The 19,075-nt window shown below is 43.2% G+C and overlaps 1 protein-coding gene and 1 long non-coding RNA gene across 3 annotated transcripts in view; one reads left to right on the top strand and one right to left on the bottom strand.

Annotated features, from left to right (window-relative positions):
* EPHA7 (EPH receptor A7) overlaps positions 1-4,430 on the bottom strand; it is a 160,607-nt gene extending 156,177 nt beyond the window's left edge. For both annotated transcript variants that reach the window (XM_088665984.1, XM_088665983.1), the window contains exon 1: positions 4,076-4,430. In XM_088665984.1, the coding sequence (XP_088522110.1) occupies positions 4,076-4,172 (97 nt within the window). In that variant the 5' untranslated portion in view covers positions 4,173-4,430. The remainder of the gene's footprint in view (positions 1-4,075) is intronic.
* A 121-nt stretch (positions 4,431-4,551) lies between these two features.
* The window catches only part of LOC148686228 (uncharacterized), a 76,481-nt gene continuing 61,957 nt past the window's right edge, over positions 4,552-19,075 (top strand). The window contains exon 1 of the long non-coding RNA XR_015948931.1: positions 4,552-5,757. This is a non-coding gene — a long non-coding RNA (uncharacterized LOC148686228). The remainder of the gene's footprint in view (positions 5,758-19,075) is intronic.

Consider the following 19,075-nt stretch of genomic DNA (forward strand, 5'->3'; position numbering starts at 1 on the left):
CAGGTATCTAAGGGACTTCAGCTATTAATGGTCTCTAACTAGGAGTTAATAGAGTTCTGTGTATTGCTGTTGCTAATTAAAGACCATGCTGATAAGCTTAGCTAAAAAAAAAGTCATAGTGCACATTTAACCCTCCATGTCTCCATCAGTACATCTATTGAAAACAGGTTGTGATTCTTTAATTGCACTAAACATTCCCAGTGGTACTCAAACAACCTAAACATGTATTGTACATAAAATTATAGTGAAAGGGATATCTCTCTGCTGTGTCTGAGTACTGTACATAGAATGTAAGTTTTTAAGTGCTTAGTGTGCGTTAACTTGATTTTTCGAAGTTATGAGAATAATCCTATTTTATGATACTGACTTTTAAAGAAACAACAACTTTTTGGGGAGAGAAAAAAGAAATAGTTTCACAGGTGTTGAGGGACCCCTTATTCAAGTTTCACAAGCAAACTTCCCTTAAGTTTTGCCAAGTGCTCAAAACAGAGGTTTTTCTTTTCCAAAGAAACAAGTTCCTTCAACAAACAAACTCAAACCAGGTCAATAACAACAGAAAATGAAATACATTTTAGATGCTGTTAGAGAAAGGCCTCTAATGAAATCTGTAGCCCACACATTGGCCAATTCCAGCTTTGCTGCAGTAGTCAGATCCCCCACTGATCAACAGCTCAAAAATAAAGAACAGCCAGTGTAACTTGCCAGATAGAAAACTATTTCATGTACAGTGGTGCTTCTATATAAAACTAGCTGTAACTTATGGAGCCACTTTTTTGGGAGGGGGGAATCAGTTGTAACCTTTGGTACCCATAAGGAAGTAGAGCTTTCCAAACTTTCCGTGTTAGTGACACACTTTTTAGACATGCATCATTTCGTGACACAGTAATTCAATTTTATTAGCAAACTGGAGGTTAAACAAAACCCCTTATAAGAGCATGAGGAGCATTTGCATGACACACCTACACACTGCACCCTACACAATTACATGTCGCGACACAGTTTGGAAAGCTCTGCCACAAAGGTATCTAGCTTTTGCATGTCATTTTATTATGCTATTTTCTGAAGTTCTTCTCCCCTCTCTCACAACCAGATACAGTATGCTGAAGTAACTGCCAAAGAAATTACTCAACACAGTTTTCACACCTGATAGCTATTCTCTAAATGGCAGATCAACTCATCCCCCAAGCTTAAAAAATAAAAATATCTCTCTCCCCCCCCCCCCCCGCTGTAAACATACTGTTCAGTTTAGGACACAAGTCTGACTGGGAGCCATACCATCTAGTTTGGATCGATCCTTAGCCCTATGGGTGTCACACACTGTGATCAGTAAGTCAAGAGGAAATAAATGAAGTCTTGGGACACCTTCAATAGTGTGTATCAAGCATTTTTAAGGTGTCCCAGTACTTTTTTGTTGTCACCACTGAGCAGTGCATCCCAGCCTAACCCTGAATGTGCCACAAGACTCCTTTCTGCAATCTCCTTTAACATTCTAACCCAGAGAGCCCCTTTGGCATTGCCAGTGGGGAATGTGCGTCACTTTGCACATGCTCAGAGGCACTTGATTACTACTTTTCCCACACCAGGCCTGGAAAACAGCAGAAGCCTTTACTCAGAAGTAAGCCCCATCTGGTTCAGTGCAGCTTAGCCTCGAGTAACAAGCGCAGCCGAAGCGTCAGAGCCAAACAAGCCCCGAACACAAGCGAGTTCTGTTTTGTGCGCCGCGAAGAGAGAGAACGGCTTGGGAACTTAGTCCAGGGAACTGGTCTGCCCCCTCACCCGAGAGGAAGGGAAAGGGAAGCGGAGCATCTCCTCGGGGCTCCATCCTTCCCTCAGGCGACTGAAAAAGAAGAGGCATCTCTGCTCCGAGCACCCAGGAGAACGTCGCCTCCCTCCCTCCCGGGCTCAGGAGGCGAGCAAGACTTGCGCCTTCGCCCTTCGCTCCTCGCGCAGCCTTCCCGGCTCAGCTAACGAAGTGACGCGGCGGGGGCAGCCCGTTCCCGCGCTTCTCCTCCTCCTCATCCGCAAGCGCTCCCTTTAGCCTTTTACACGGAGTTCCCCGACCGGCACCCGAGCTGAGCCGGCGGGATTTGTTTCCAGGGAGTGGAGAAGGGAACCCCCGTTCGCTGCCCGAGATTGAGGCTGCGACCCTGCCTCTCCCTCCCTAATCTCAATACAGCAGCGGGCTTCCCCACTGAACCCGAGTCCCCCTTTCAAACGAGCGTCAGGAAGTCGTGGGGCTGTGCGTGCCTTTCCCCCCTCCTCCCTACGGGCTTGTTCTTCTCTTGCCCCCCCCCAAATAAAAATCCCACGAGGTTCAACCCCCCCCCCATCTTTTAAAGGTGGCCTTCATACACTCCACTCACCACCACCGTGGTGGCCGGCGATTCCCCCCCCCCCCTTCTCCTGGACCAGAAGAGGGACGGAGCAAGGTCTCCAAAGTTGAAGAGGAGTTTTGCGAGGCTGCCCCAGGTGAACTCCAGAGATCACACACACACACACACACACACACACACACACACACGAGAGTTGGTTTTTCTCTTTCTCCCCCTCCCCCGCCCCAGTCAATTCACAAATCATGACTCCCTTCTGGACACAACGGGATCGCTGCAGTGACACCGGCTTCGGTCTGTCCGGTGTCCCTCCCTCCGCCCCTCCCGTTAGGGCACCGCGTGAGGAGATGCCGGCTTCTTTCCCACCCCCGATTCCGCCCTCCCGGGAGCCGTGGCTCCGCTGCCCGCCGCCGTCTCCCCCTCCTCATCCTTTCGCCAGGTTTCCCTCGGCGTTTTCCGCCTTCCGGATAAACTTTCCACAGCCTGCCGAGCGAGAGCGCCTGATTTCGCCCTCTCCCCGCCCGCTCGCCCTCCTGCCTAGGTACAGGGCACGTTTCCACCGGGAAGAGGAGAACCCGTCCTTCCTAGCTCCGACTACAGGCTAAGCCATGCATTTTACCTCATGCCAATAAACTCAAAAAGCGAGAATGTATGGAGTGGGGGGGGGGAGGAGAGGACCTTATATCCCCTGGAACATATATGTTCACAGCACCTCACATTTCCCGCAAGGCAAGGCAAGAGATGTATTTTACATCTCGTGGAGAAGCGTTTCCTTTCGAAGGTCTGCGAAACTGCGTTTTGTAAACGACGGAGGAGGTTTTCGAAGCCCCCGGTTGCCATCCAAGAGGGAAGACGCCGAAGACATAGATGAGCTCCCTGCCATACACATAAGCAGCCTATGGATTATGCACTACAGAGGGTGCGGGTGGGGGGAAGAGGCAAAGCACATTTCGTGAAAATGTGCACACAGTTAATACACACACGCACAAAGACTGCATATGTGATGCAAATAGTTCTACATGAGGCTGCTGCTCCGCCTGCTTCCTCTCGGACTGAACGCCGCCGCTCCGAGAGCTGCAGATCCCGCTATCAATACGAAACGGACAAGTAAGACTTTCGGATGAGCTGCTCTAGGCGACATGGGCTGCTCTAGGCGCCCTCGCTCCCCACCCCAAATCCCTCTGTCCCCAAACTCCCCTGCAATCATGGAGTAGGTTCATTCCTCCACAAACTCCGGCGGGGGCGGAATCTTTTCATATTTTATTATGTCGGTGGTGGGGCATCGAGGGGGGGGGTTAGAATTGCACTGCTTATGCTATCAGCCACGTTTTAAGTTGCAACCTAATCGCGATAGAAGAAACTCCCCAGCGGTCCTGCCGATATGCGCCCCCACCCCCTCCCCAGACCTGAAACCACCCCTGGGCTTTGCGTCACGTGCACACCTTACAGCCCTAAATCCTGATAGGAAACGCGCCGTTCTTTACAGACACGCACACACAATCGGGGTGCAATGGGGATCCGTTATTATCTATGAATGGGGTGCTCGCTCACTTGCCTAGGAAGTGAGCCGAGGCACTCGGCACGGGGCTGCGGGTGCCCAGCGCTGCCCCTTTCTTTCATCTCTGCTGGGCTCAAGAGGGAGAGGGGAGAAGGGGCTGCATGCAGTTGCAATCTCGGGAAGCAAGAATAAACACTCCAGGAAGCCCTTGCAACGAGATAAACTTTTGTTTTCGGCATCGCCTTACCTTCTTTCGCAGCCTGTGCCTCCCCCGTGTGTGCAAAGCGAAGCAGCCAGATGCAACACAAAATAATCCATGAAGGGAGCCTACTTTGAAAAACCATGGTGCATGAGGTGTTTAAAATATATCTAATTACATATATATTCGAGAGATAGACTGTGCGCTGGTTGCTGTTGCTCCCGCTGCTGCCACTCGGTGGGGATTAAAGAGCTTGTTCTGTAACGTGTTTTATTTCGCAGCGCTCTTGCCCAGAGCTCTCTCTCCGCGGCTGCCTTCTTCCCCTTGCCCTACTCGCCTTTTCTCTCCGTATTTGCTGCCTGCGAGTCTCCGACTGCAGACCGGCCGCTCGCACCACACTCCAATAATATCAATAGGCGCGGGGGGTGGGAGGAGGAGGAGGAAAAGGGGCCGGGCCAAAGCCGGGGAGAAGAGCCCGTCCTTCAGAATGACTGGCAGGAGAGCCCAGCCTACGAGGAAGCCGGATTCCGGGTTCTGGAGGCACGGCTGGGCAATGAGTCGCTCGGACGGCGAAGGAGGAGCGACGCGTCTCAGCCAGTCAGCGGCGGAAGGTGTCAGGTTGCAGCTAGTCCCGGATTCCCCTTCTGGTGCTTGTATTCTTAGCGCTCGCTGGCGGGAGGCGGGCGCGGGTCTGTCTGAGGGTCAAGCTGCACATTTAAGTTAAGCGGACTTTAAAAGTGCGAGGCTGGCGCTGCCACTTTTTTTTTTTAAAGGAATAGCAGCTGATGAGCAGCTGTTACAAGGGAGGAGATCAAACTGCAATGAGCAGCCTCCCCATCTTCTCTTCCCCTTGCCTTACGCTTACAACAGAGTTGGAAAGGAGACCAGGCAGGAAGTGGAGCGCCTCCTCTTCTGAACTCCTCTGCTTTGGCCATTCCGAGCTCCTAGTTCTTCCTCTTCCCCTCTGGGCACTGTGGCAGGGAGAACTGGGCCAATAGGGCGCTGCCTACTAGAAACAAAATGCAACCAGCCACCTCTGCCAGCCCACTCCCTTACCCTCCAGGAGGTGCTCCAGGAAAGGTTGGGTGTGGAAAGAGCAGCCATCTGAACCTCTGGCTGGCTCACCTGCACTCTTGGTGGTGCAGTGGTTGGGTCCCAAAAGGCCCATCCTTCCCTGCGAATGGGAGGATGAATTGGCTATTCCTATAAAGGGCCATCTTAATTTCTTGGCTGCCTCCCTCTGCGTGGCCTTAACGGCCACACAAAAGTTGAGGGAGCAGAGAGATATGGTGACTTGTCCTCCAGTGAACAGCCAAGTGCCCTTGTGCTCCCTTGTTCCTCTCTGAGTGGTTCTGCTGGCCCCAATCCTTCCTCCTGCTGCAGCAGCAGCCAGTCCAAACTTGCAAGGGCAAATGGGCAGGCTCAGAACAAGAGGGCGGTTGAGTTATCACGGGCAGCAGCAGCCAGCATTTGTCCAATCCTTGCTACTGGGAAACAGAAAATGAGCAGTTGTGGAGACAGGAGCTGCTTCTGCCAGAAATAGCCTGTGACCTCCTGTCTCACTGAAGCACAGAAGGAAAGATAAGGTTCACTCTCCACCACTGTGCTGCCCAGAGGAGGACTTGGAGATGGTGTGTGAACTGGCAGAGCAGAGGTGGCTGCTTACATTTTCTCTCTAGGCAGCACCATGGGCCAAGTTTGTGCTGACAGGGTCTCCAAAGAGAGCAGAGGTAAGAGCAGCCTCCAGTTTCTTTACCTTGAATGCTTCCCCAGCAGACTTCAGAGGAGGCGATGCCTTGTTGGGTAGGAGTGGGTGTTCCTGACAGCAGGGAATCTCTCTTCCTCCTTTCCAGCTTCTGTTGCAGGGCAGGAGGAGGGAGGCCAGGTTGCTGTTTGCTGCTTAATCTTCACTCCTTGCCAGCAACACCTGCTGGTGGGCTGCTTTTCCTTCAAAGTAAAAGTGGCAATGTTAAGCATGTTTTCTAAAAAGCATGTACAGTATAATGCAATGTGTGTTTGCTGCTGCAGCAGTAAACATGGAAGGACTTTCCGCAGCAAATAATAGACACAATCTGGTGTTCAATTTTTTTAAGCTGATAGAGTGAGATTTGAGCGGATTTTGTTCCCATGTTGAAGCAACTGAAACGGCTTTAAATAAAGTTCTCTGAATTATCTAGAGAACAAATTACATAAGCAAACTCTTGTAGCATACCCTAACTCTCCCTGTCTCCCCACTTTTCCGAACTTTCCCATGAAGAACACTCCCTTCAATTTTAGCTTCTTTAAAAAAAATTATTTATGTTGTTTGATACGTGGATTTGGTTCAATTTAAGAGTTTTATGTGGATCTGAGTCAAACTCACAGCTTTGAAACTAGTGGAAGTATATGTGTACTATGTGCATATAGTTTTAAAAAAAGAATCAACGGTTTTTCTAATTTTAGCCTTTGCAGATTGCAGTGTCCTTTTTGGCATACAGAATAAAAGAACAAGAACATAAAAATGAAATATTCTGGTGTTGTTTTTTCTTTTTTTTAAAAAAAGTGATAAGAAAAAACTATGTAACACAATACTGCATCCGTTTGATCTGCTGGCTAAAAACATCTGCAATAAAACATTTGGTTTTGTTTCTGAAGCAGCCATTGCAAATATAAAACAACCTCTTTTGATTGTATGTAATTCAAAACCTTTGTATACTTTGCAATTCTTTAAAAAGTAAAATTATTAACATTGGCAACCTTTTCAGTTTTACTACATTGCCCCTTTACGCCTTTCCACAGCAGTTATGAAGAAACCAGTTGGACAACATAAATCTACTTGTTATTTGGCTCCCCACCCCCTAACACACAACCAGAAACAAGAACTAATCGGATAAAAGTAATTCTGTTGTTTACAAAGGAAAATAAAGTTGTCAGTTTTTAAAAGTTCACCCCAGTGATGAAAAGCATGCTTACTCTGCAAAATCTGATTGTATTGGGGAATCTTAGCAGTGCCCTTTGTAGGAATGGAATACATAACAAAATTAATTATTATTTTTGTCAAGAATTGCAAGAAGTTAAAGAATAGTTGTTTTCTACTTTGGAAAAAAGTTTGAAACCAGAGACCATTTTATGTAACTGAAATGTGAAGCTTAGTAATGAATTACTAGCAATGAATTTTAGAAGAAATATGTTTCTACATTTAAAAGGATTTATTGTTGCATTTTGCAATGAAAATGACCCTTCAGTCTGTGCCCTTTTAAAAGATACTAAATGGCATACATGTTTATATCTTTGAAACAAATGTAGTCAACTTGTGTAAACTAGAATTGCAGTTTTCTCTAACTGTAATATAGCTTCACGTTGTGGCTGGAGATGGAAATAATTGTATTGGTATACAGACAATGTTAGCCATACTCCGAGTAGACCCATTGAAATTAATGGGCATCACTAACAGTCTACTTTAGTGGAATACAACCCTTGGTTGCATTTTTACTATTATATGTAGGCATACTAGAAATATGCCTTTTAGTGTGTTTAGGGTATAACAATATAAAATACAATCCGGTCACTTTTAATTCCACATGCTTAACTCTCCCACTGAAATCAATGGGACTTAGATGTGCTTACTTATATAACTGTTTACAGATTTCAAACAAAATCTCCATTTACAAGCTTTTCATTTAGTGCATTTATGTTTAAATTAATACAAATTGAAAGTTCAAAGTGTTGTACCTGCCTTATAGCTGCTGGATAACTTAAGACACATTAAGAAAATATAAATACCTTCTCCCATTAAATTGGAGACTACACATGTTTCAATAGGATAGCACAAGCAGTATCACAGGCATGAGTAGAATTACTGATTTATACTGCTCTGTATCTCCTCTGTGTGTGCATATGTATTTGTGAAGGAGAAAAAACAACACTGAAGTGTCCTAATCCCTGCCCTAACTCAACATTCTTGTCAGGAAGTAATTCCCATTGGGTGGGGAACCTCAGGTCCAATACAACTCTCCAGACTTCTCTGTCTGGCCTTTGGGCCTCTCCCTAGGCAACAGCCCCTTCCCCCAGGCCACATCACATACTGGCCTGCTCTATGCCTTCCTTGATTGGTTCTGACTGGCTTGTGTTCTTGAATTGTGACAATGCTTTTGGCTTGCCTGGGTACAGAGGGCTTATGTGTTTAGAATCATCTGACTTTTGCATGATTGGAATGTAGCCTATGGTACAAAGCTAAAGAGCCACACCTGTTGCTCCACCCACTTTGCCTCCGGCTCCACCCTCTGGCCCTAGCATGTGGCCCCAGATGTATTCTCACGAGACAATGGGGCCCTTGGGTTGAAAGGAGTCCTGGGACAAGTAATTTGCACAATTTAAGGCACTATTTTGTTATTCTATGTCCTTTTCATAGTATGTTTGGTATTATTGTAGCCATGACTCTAACACTGGAGGGAGAAGCACCTTGTCCTAAAGAGGAAAAGGAATCTTAGGGCTGGGCAATATGTGGTTTTCAACATCGTGAAAGTCTAGGAGTCTTGGTAGACCACAAACTTGATATGAGTCAGCAGTGTGATGCAGCAGCTAAAAAAGCCAATACAATTCTGGGCTGCATCAATAGGAGTATAGCATCTAGATCTAGGGAAGTAACAGTACCACTGTATTCTGCTCTGGTCAGACCTCACCTGGAGTACTATGTCCAGTTCTGGGCACAACAGTTCAAGAAGGATACTGACAAGCTTGAACGTGTCCAGAAGAGGGCAACCAAAATGGTCAAAGGCCTGGAAACGATACCTTATGAGGAACGACTTAGGGAGCTGGGTATGTTTAGCCTGGAGAAGAGAAGGTTAAGGGGTGATATGATAGCCATGTTCAAATATATGAAAGGATGTCATATGGAGGAGGGAGAAAGATTGTTTTCTGCTGCTCCAGAGAAGCGGTCACGGAGCAATGGATTCAAACTTCAAGAAAGAAGATTCCACCTAAACATTAGGAAGAACTTCCTGACAGTAAGAGCTATTCAGCAGTGGAATTTGCTGCCAAGGAGTGTGGTGGAGTCTCCTTCTTTGGAGGTCTTTAAGCAGAGGCTTGACAGCCATATGTCAAGAATGCTTTGATGGTGTTTCCTGCTTGGCAGGGGGTTGGACTGGATGGCCCTTGTGGTCTCTTCCAACTCTATGATTCTATGTATCACCAGCTAAACATCGTGATATATTGATACAGTATATCAAGATGTCTGAAATAAGAATTGAACGATGTAGAGGCGAACAGTAGGACTGGGAAATATCTGGTTTTCAACATTGCGATGTATCGCCAGCTAAACATCATGATACAGTATACCAATATATCACAGTGTCTGAATTAAGAACGAAGCTATGTAGAGGCCTTGGCTGGCTCCACGGTTTTCCTCACGTTGTGATTGTTGCATAGCATACACACACACATCATGATTCATGATATATTGCCAGGTCAAAAATTATTAAATCGATATCACAATATGAACTTCAAACTGGTTTTCGTCAATATGTCAATTTATCGCCTAGCCCTAGAAAGGATCTTGCAGCAGGCAGAGCTAGATAAACTGGCTCCTTGGCGCATCAGGTAAACTTTGAAGGAGGCTGAGTTCAGGACAGTTTGAGAAACACTATTTGATCAAGTATAACTTCCTATAATAGCAATGAAACTTCACTAGATTCATTCCCTATGGTGCTATGCATGATTCTAATAAAACTCCATTCCAAACCGTCAATTTGCAGACCATATAGCAAGCCACAGCCCCATTGATTTTAATTAGCTGTGCACTTCACTCATGATTAGTAGTGGGCTGATGTCCTTAGCAATGTCACTCACCCAAATATATATAAAATGATAGAAGGGGACAGAATAAAAACTTGCTGTTACTGGAGCTGTACCAAACGATGTACAGTGCCACAGTGATCCCAGTGCTGTATAGAATTTCTGTAGATATCATGGAAATTGCTTTAATTTTAAGAGCCTGGCAGAGGTAAGCACTTTTTCCAAAGATTTTTTTAAAAAACGTATACCTTGCTCCTAGTTATCTGCTGCTTAGATTACCGACCAAGTCTGCATTGGCTTCAGTTCAGCAGCTCTTCAGCATCAAAGACTTCCACTCTGTTCACTGCTCCTCTGGTAGGGATGAACGTTCTGGGTGTTGTTATAGATACAACAAAATGTTGCACAAGTAACATTAACATACCTAAGGCTGTAATGCCCTATATATTTTATATTATGTTGGAGTGAATTACACAGTAAACATGCAAAGGATTGGTGTGCACCTTTCCTTGAGTAGCATCATATAAAATATGTTTTGATATGAAGGTAAACACCAGTGAAAATTGGTAATACTGGGGTGATGATATATACAATGTGTAGCCAAAAGATCAATGTGTTTTGCCATTATTTTTTATATGCATTGTGATTTTTCACTGCATTGCTTTAAGGCTGATGTGATTGCTGCCCTGGGATCGTTTGGGAGGAAGAATGAGGTACATTTAATAAATAATTTACATTCAGCTTCTATAATACTGAAGAGCCCTGAAATCTTAAAGGTTTTTTTTTTTTTTTTTGCTATTTCTCTTTTCATTTTCGAACTTATAAAACAAATCAAACATATAAAATAGCATTTAATTAATTCTGGTTTTGGTATATCTACATTCCCTACTGGGATACACACCTAAGTTGAAATCTTTTTTTATTTCGACTGACCGTGCTGTTTTCTTTTCCAGTACCTTTTGGTAATATTTCTTAACACTTTTTGTTTGTTCTGCATTGGCACGTTACAGAATCTACCCTGACTCATCCTGCTGGGTAGGTGCTATTTACCTTCTGTGAAGAAGAACAGATAGAAAAAAAGAAAGAAAATGTTACTTACAAGTAAACTCAAACACCTATGGGGAATAAACTATAACCATCAATTTCCCCATAAAATTCCATGCCAAAAAGCCACTGGAGGCTCCATACAACTCAGTAGGTTACAGCTCAAAAACCATCAAATTAAAAGTTTAACCGCAACAATAAAATCAGAAGGCTGCTTTCTGAAACTGGTATTTTTAGTAAGTGAACATTTGCACTCCCTAGGCAAGTTTCTGCACAGTTTAAAATGGCCTGAATCCAGGTCCACCTTGTAAACAGTGACTGAGGGGAGATTCACGTGTTACATTGCCCATTCGTGGAATCTTTCCTGATTCTCATGCTTGAATTTTACAGGGAAATTCATGAAACTTTGTGTTTGAGCATGCAAATTGCTTGTTTAGCTATCTGTTTGCTTCGGAACTGAACTCCGAAACTAGAAAGGCATATGCTAGTGTGGAAGCAAGTCACATGTAGAATCTGGCAGTGGCATCATTTACAGAAGCTAGATTGACAACTATTGAACAAGAGCAGTCTCGCTGATGGCACCTTCCCGGTTAGAATCCTTTCCAAGAGTGCCTGCCAAATACAATCCCTCCAGACTGCGGCCCAATTCATGTTTTAATAGAACAGCATGGCTGCCACTTCCCTGTGGCTGTCTGGACATTTGAAAGACAGAATTGTGTGGGGTCAAAAGGATCACACATAATGATGGATGAATTGGGTCTTACTTAGATCAGAACTGTTTCTCAAAGTGTGCTGAAGAATAAGACTTGACCACGGATTGGGAAGAATATCTTGAATACCAGGCATTTCCACCTACACAAATAAGGCTTAGAGTGAGCTTTGAGTGCTATCCTATTTCATTGATGTACTGTATTTTGAAAGCCCAAAACGTACTTGGGATAAGCTTTCTAATGAACACAAAGGGGCTAACTTCTGAGTAAACACACACACACATAGACATGAAGTTCAGGTCCGCTCTTCTGACTGAGCAAGTCTCAGAAAATCTGGCTTTCAGGAGATTGATTGCTTCCTAAATTACTCTAGTGAGTATTTGGATATTTATCCTAACCTGTTAGTCGAACATGCTTGTCACAGATGAGTGAATCAATGCCATTGACTGCTATCATTTGTGACTAGCAAAAATGGTTCCCTGAAGTCTCCTAGAAGCGATTATAATTCCACAGTTTCTTTATGGTTCTAGTTCCAAAGTACATGAAATTTACAAGAATTACCATCCTGGCTATATTGCTTGAATGACTTAAATCACCAATGGAAAGTCTCTAGAGACATATCAAACTACTAACAGTGGTTTGGCACACACTGATCACAGTATTGTCATATGTACATTTCTTTCGACCAAGGGCTGAGTTGTAGGAAAACAAATTCTACCAGTCTTATGCATATTATGGACAGAATGGGCACCTCTGATGTCATACTGAGATTTTCAGCCAAATGTTTGGAATAAAAAAAATATCTAAACAAATGGATGCCATAATATTGATTAAATGTGTAATTGAAGAAACAATACTTAAAGGCAGACCACCAGAAAAATAGAGGAGTCATCCAAACTGGCAAAAATCTTGTCTGTTGTGTCATTGGAATAGCAAAGGTGGTGAGAGGTCACACTTACACAATAGGAAGAGAGCTCCATGCTTGCTTCTGGTTTTATGTATATTTATATGCCTACTCACTAATAAAACTAAATATTGTTGCATGAACTCCTGTCCCCTGAACACGGACAGCAATTTGGTTTCCTTTGCAGTGAGGTCATTGGAGGCTTACTTGAGTTTATTTACAAATATACAAGTTTAGCCTAGGGGGAGGACCAGCTGAAACACACTGACAGACAGGAACAGTCCACTGTTCCCATCAGGTCTTCAGGAAGACAGACATCACCTTAAAGATTCTTATACAGTCCAAACTTCACTCTCTGTATTTCCCCCCCTTAGCATCAAAAATGTCAATCTGCTTTCCACAAATGTCTTCTTGTTTACATTAACACCAACTTGGGTTGGCAGAGAGAGCGAGAGTCATCACCTTTCCAGATATTTCATGAACTATCCCTAAGGCTATTGAGAGCTTTCAACCTTTAAATTCCATAACAAAATAGACAGTTGCAAAGACCATTAAGATAATTCCCAGCAGACTCCAGTGTAACAGTCATAGAATCACCATGTGAGAAGAAACCCCTAAGTCATCCAGCTCCCAATTTCATGGCAATATGTAAAAATCAAACAAATGTTACTGATGGAAGGAGTAGCAAAAGCAGGTCTAAAAACTCCCACCACAGAATGCAGATGTAGGCAAACAGGCTAGAAATTCTTTTGTCAAAAAGGTTGCTTGTTTTAACAACAGAAAGTCAAAATTCCTTCCTCATACACTGTGGTGTATTGCCTTATTCTATTTAATTCAAATGTATGTGTACGTTTATAAAATCTCTATATTCCTTCGGGGTGATTATTTCACCTTTTGCTTTTTGCACCATACTCAAATGTATGGACCAAATGACAAAAGGTGTACATAATATTTTCATATGCTGCATACTTTTGTTTTCTTATAGATGACTCATTCCTCTCCATTTGCTTCTCATCATTTACATTGTAGAATCCCTGCTCATGTAATTCCTTTCCTGCTTCATGCTAAAGCAAATCCTTTTTCACTTCTTCTTTTCTTAGTAATGATTTGTGAATGAGCTCCCCCAAGCAAATCATCCCATTACACAACTCCTTCACTCCCTTTCTTCAAAACACTCCCACAGAAGCCACACACAGTGAGCTCTGTCCTCCTCCACAAAACCAATTCATGTTCCTTCCTCTAGATATGTGTAATCACTTTTGCTTAGATACGTAGATTACAATTACACATATAAGATTACCTCCATATATCCTCAAGCAGTTAATTGTGTGTGTGTGCATATACATTTGAATTATGATATCCCTTTCACACTTCCACCTACATACCATCCGACATTTGTCAGAGAAAAATATAAACTTGTCATACATTAAACAAACAAGGAGGTCATTGTAGAGCATTTAGCAAGCCTAATGAAAGATAGCAAGCTTCCTTTGGGGACTGGCAATTTTCTCCCTATTTTAATTTTGCTTTTTGTTTGTAAAAACAATCAGATATAGTTCCTTTTCATAACCAGATGCAGCGTTTTATTTTATTTTTGGTAGCAATTCAGAATCAGATATAAGCACATTTTTGTCTCTCGGATTCTAACTTTTCTTAGGTTTTAAGCGTTCAGTACACCTTTAAAAAGTTGTCAGTTTCGCTTCCCAAGCAAGCCCAGTATGGCTACAGTTTACAGTATTGCTACAAATTGCGAATATATAAGCAAGCTACCCAGGGGTGGGGGCAGGGGGCAGGGGGGGCCATTCATAAAGCAAGTCATGCACCAAGGTGAAGCGAAGTGGTAGCAACATTGTGGCAATTTGTTGTGATCATAATGGGAGGGAACAGTAACAGAAATGCTAAGTCACACTCATGCATTTGCTTCTCCAGCATAGTAGTATTTTTGTGCATTGTCTGTTACTTGCAAATGCTGCCTTCCCTTGCTTTCTACTGTCTCCCACCATTTTTCACGGAATACTTCACATTTGTACAGGTATACCAATATGTACTAAAGATGCCATGATTGTGCGACACTTACAGACTATGTGATACTTCGTACTGGAATGATAATGTGTGACAACCGGCAGGCAGATGTATGTGAAAGGTATTTGACAATATTTTACGATGTTTATGACTACCCACACACAGAGTGAGTGGGAAGCAGGATGTAGCCCAGCACTGACCACCTCATAAGGCCTGGAGAAGGGAAAGGCTGGTGAATTCTGCACAAGTAGGGTGGGCAGGAGGGACGCAGGTGGCGCTGTGGGTTAAACCACAAAGCCTAGGGCTTGCCAATCAGAAGGTCGGCAGTTTGAATCCCCACGACGGGGTGAGCTCCCATTGTTCGGTCCCAGCTCCTGCCAACCTAGCAGTTCGAAAGCATGTCAAATTGCAAGTAGATAAATAGGTACCACTCCGGCAGGAAGGTAAACGACGTTTCCATGCGCTGCTCTGGTTCACCAGAAGGGCTTTGTCATGCTGGCCACATGACTTGGAAGCTGTACGCCGGCTCCCTCGGCCAGTAAAGCGAGATGAGTGCCGCAACCCCAGAGTCATCCACAACTGGACCTAACAGTCAGGGATCCCTTTACCTTTACATTTAGGGTGGGCAGGAGCTATTTTGGGCAAGAGCTTATGTTAGGAACATAGGAAGCTGTCTTGGTCTGTCCATCTAGCTCAATATTGTCTACACTGACTGGCAGTTGTTTTCCAGGGTTTCAGGCAGGGAATATCTCCAGCCGTACCTGGAGATATGAGGGATTGAACCAGGGACCTTATGCTTTGACGGCAAGTGCTCTACAACTGAGCTACTTCCCTTTACCTCTAACTTGTTGGCGCCTAATCAGACTTTGGGAGTAGTCTTAGCACTTTCATTTAGGAAATTTTCTTTCTGGATATCTTTGTATGTTTGTAAAATAGTGCTTAAGAACTGTTTTTTAATAGAATTCAATTCTGTGTAAAGTTATACAGTTACTGTCCCTTTAAAGGGCCTTAAAGGCTTCCAGCAGCTATTCCTACATACAATTGGTGCTGTGTTGTTTTGTTATGGTCAAGATTGAAGATTATGCAGCAATAAAGCAGCTAGCCCATTTGCAAAGCTAAGCAGGGTCCAGTATGGTTTCAAATTGGGTGGGGAACCACATATTGAGATTCCTGTATTGCAATGGGTTGGACTAGATGGTCCTCAGGGTCATAGCTGCCAAGTTATCCCTTTTTTTAAGGGATTTTCCCTTATGCTGAATAGGCTTCCTCACGAGAAAAGGGAAAACTTGGCAGCTATGCTCAGGGTCCCTTTCAACTCTACAATTATATGATTCTATGTATACAAATTATCTTTGTAAGAGGCTTTTTTTTTAAAAAAAAAAAAGAGAGCCAATACCTGTCTTCTCCCCACACAAGTATGGTCTCATTCAGAACATGGAATTACCTTTAAAATCCCCTTGAGTAACAGTTCCAATAAACTTGCCACAGTTCTCCTACATGCCATTAATTTGGAACCACTTGCTCTGCAACAAGAGTCTGGAGTCAAATATCAGGGCCTTTGGTCTTCACTTCATGAACATAGCCTTGTGAGATATTCCCATTTGTATGAAATAAAGTTTTCAACTGCCCAAGATGGCTGCCTGTTGTCTGAAACAGCAACAGCGCTCCAGATTGTTTAAGACAGTATAACCAAGCACTGTGTGAAAATCCTAAATCCCAAAGTGATGTAGTGTGTGTGTGTGTGTGTGTGTGTGTGTGTGTGTACATTCATGCATGTATATAGGAGCTGCTTTCTAACAAGTCAAACCACTGACTGGAAATGGCTCTCCAGGGTTTCAAATGGGAGTCTTTGCTAGCCCTGCCTGGAGATGTGAACAGTGTTGTAAACTGCCTTTACCACTGCAAATTGTTTTGAATGCTTTCTATCCACCTGAAATTAGGAGGAAAAAGAGAAGATCATCTATCAGTGTCCTTGTCCAAATGTCTCAGCTGTCAGAGATGGAGGTGGCAAATGAAGAGAGGCCACTCTTTGTTGTTTTGCCTGTACTATTGCTCCCTTTCCCCACCAAGAGAAAAACCACTTTATTCCTGGAGGCCTTTTAAAAGCTTCATAATTCCAAACCGCCGCCATCCATGTTGGTTTTCTCACTGATTTTGTCTCTTCTCTCCATTTTTATATTGAATGGTTGTTGGCCATATTTTGTGAGCTGCATTTGGGATCTTTGATGAAGGTGGTTAAGATTTATTTATTTCTTTCCCTTAAATCTCACCTTTCCTCTAAGGTGCTAAAGGTGGCCTGCATGGTTCTCCCCTTCACAACACCCCTGTGAGGCTGAGAGGCGGTGACTGGCCCAAGGTCACCCAGTAAGCTTCATGGCTGTTTGGGGATTTGAACCCTGGTCTCCCAGGTCCTAGTCCAATACTCCACCCACTATACCACAAGTTGCAGGCTTAGTCTTTCTTGAAAAACAAAGAAGCCACCAAGTCAAAGTTGACCATTCCTCCACATTTTGCCCCTTTGTGACAGGCTAAATGGTCTCCTCATACAGGTCTTCAAAGCTTATGAGTCCACATATATTTGGAATATTTACCATAATGGATGTCAGCCGGGTTCATAGAAAGGATACCACCATATCTTTAACCAGGCCTTTGGCTGATGGACACCTATTGCCCTTTCAAAGGTGTTGCGGAAGGGTGGATTATTGTGTTGTCTTTTTAAAAATTTTATTATGCATTTTGTGGTGTTTTTTTTTATATTATAATTTTATGTTGTGAACCGCCCTGAGATCTATGGGTATATAGCAGTATACAAATGTAATAAAAATAAATAAATAAATAAATAAATAAATACAGTGGTACCTTGGTACTCGAACAGCTTAGTTGTCGAACAAATTGGCTCCCAAACGCCAAAAACCTGGAAGTAAGGTGTTCCAGTTTTTGAATGCTGAATGTGTTCCACTTGAGTGCAGGAAGCTCCTGCAGCCAGTCGGAAGCCCCGCCTTGGTTTTTGAATGGTTTCGGGAGTCGAATGGACTTCCGGAATGGATTAAATTCAAGCCTCAAGCTACCACTGTAATCACTTTGAAAGCAAGATTTCCTTGTGGATCATCATCAAAGAATTGGGATGCATGGGATAATGCCACTTAACATACGAAGGTGGGTCACATTAATTGATCTGGCTCCTCCTGCTTACAAATGATGTCGTTTCCAAACTGAATCCAATGCAGTTAAGGGCAGTTGAGAAAGACAAGGCTAATTCTGCCAGGCTTGAAAGAGCTGCATCCAAGCTGGTCTCCTCAACAGAAGGCACATAATTAGTTTGCCTCAAAGTGATGCCATAACCAGTGGTAGGTAAAGCTCATGTACAGCAATCCCAGTGCAAACCTGCATGAGCTTTACAGCATTAGAGGGACTGCTTAATTCAGATCAGAAAGGCACGTCTCAGCCCATGACGACACAGGAAGAGAATTAAATGAAGGAAAACAGGGTGATTAAATGCTTGGAAACTTTTGTTGCAATATTCAGGAAGTATACAAGTTTTCCTAATTCATCATACTATTTATTTATTACTAGTAAATTAATGGGCTTCTGAAAAGAATTCATTACCCTTTTTACACACACTGCTACTTGCGGATCATTTATTCATCTGTGTTATCTAGTGTGACTAAAAACAGCTGTAATTACATTGTTAAACACTGATTAATAAGCAGCCCAGATCACTAATAAAAGGAAACACGCTAAAAAATAAAGTGCAAGTTCTTTTTTTAAAAAATAAATAAATAAATAAAATAAATGCAACCCCATCCTTAACAGATCTACTTGGAAGTACATTGCATTAATTCAAACGGACTTACCTCCAAGCAAAATATGCTCAGAATTGTCATTGGCTGTATAGTTGTATAAAAACCTCTCTTTTTTTCTTCTGCAAAGAATGATTTGGCAGATGAATATGAGAAGAGTGATGGAAATAAATAACTAAAACATTTCCCTGGGAATGAATATGGGACTTTGCCAATATTCATTTCAGCCTGATGACATTTTCTTTGAGAAACACATGAGTAAGCGGGTTTTGTTTTTTTTTACATGAAGACAGACTGAGCCTACAATCCTAGGTCTACTTGCCTGCAAATAAGTCTCATTGAACTCAATGAGAATTTCTTTTGACTAAATATTGACAGGAGTGTGCTTTCAAGCTTCAATCCTATAGACACTTACTGGGCAGTAAGTCCTATGAGTACAGCGATACTAACTTCTGAGCTAACGCACATGGATAGGATTGCACTGTTAATTCTACCAGAAAAGCAGCATTTCCTCAGCATGAATAACATTTTTAGTTCTTCAGATGAGTATATTTTGCATACTTATATTAATTATGCAATTAACTTTCCAGCCATGTTGAGTCTGGGTCTGTTTTATAGATTAGCGACAGGGTGACACATTAAGCCACCCTGGCATTTCATTATTATTTTTCCGGGAAATTCAGTTTGATGGGAGCAACATGTCGCAAATTGTTAAGTGTCGGAAATTGGAACAGCTGCTAATGGAAAACAAGAATGTCTCAAACTCTCGATAGAATCAAGCTACTTACTTTTACAGTAT

The sequence above is a fragment of the Zootoca vivipara genome, chromosome 3 (assembly GCF_965207765.1).
Source record: "Zootoca vivipara chromosome 3, rZooViv2.hap1.1, whole genome shotgun sequence".
Lineage (NCBI taxonomy): Eukaryota > Metazoa > Chordata > Lepidosauria > Squamata > Lacertidae > Zootoca > Zootoca vivipara.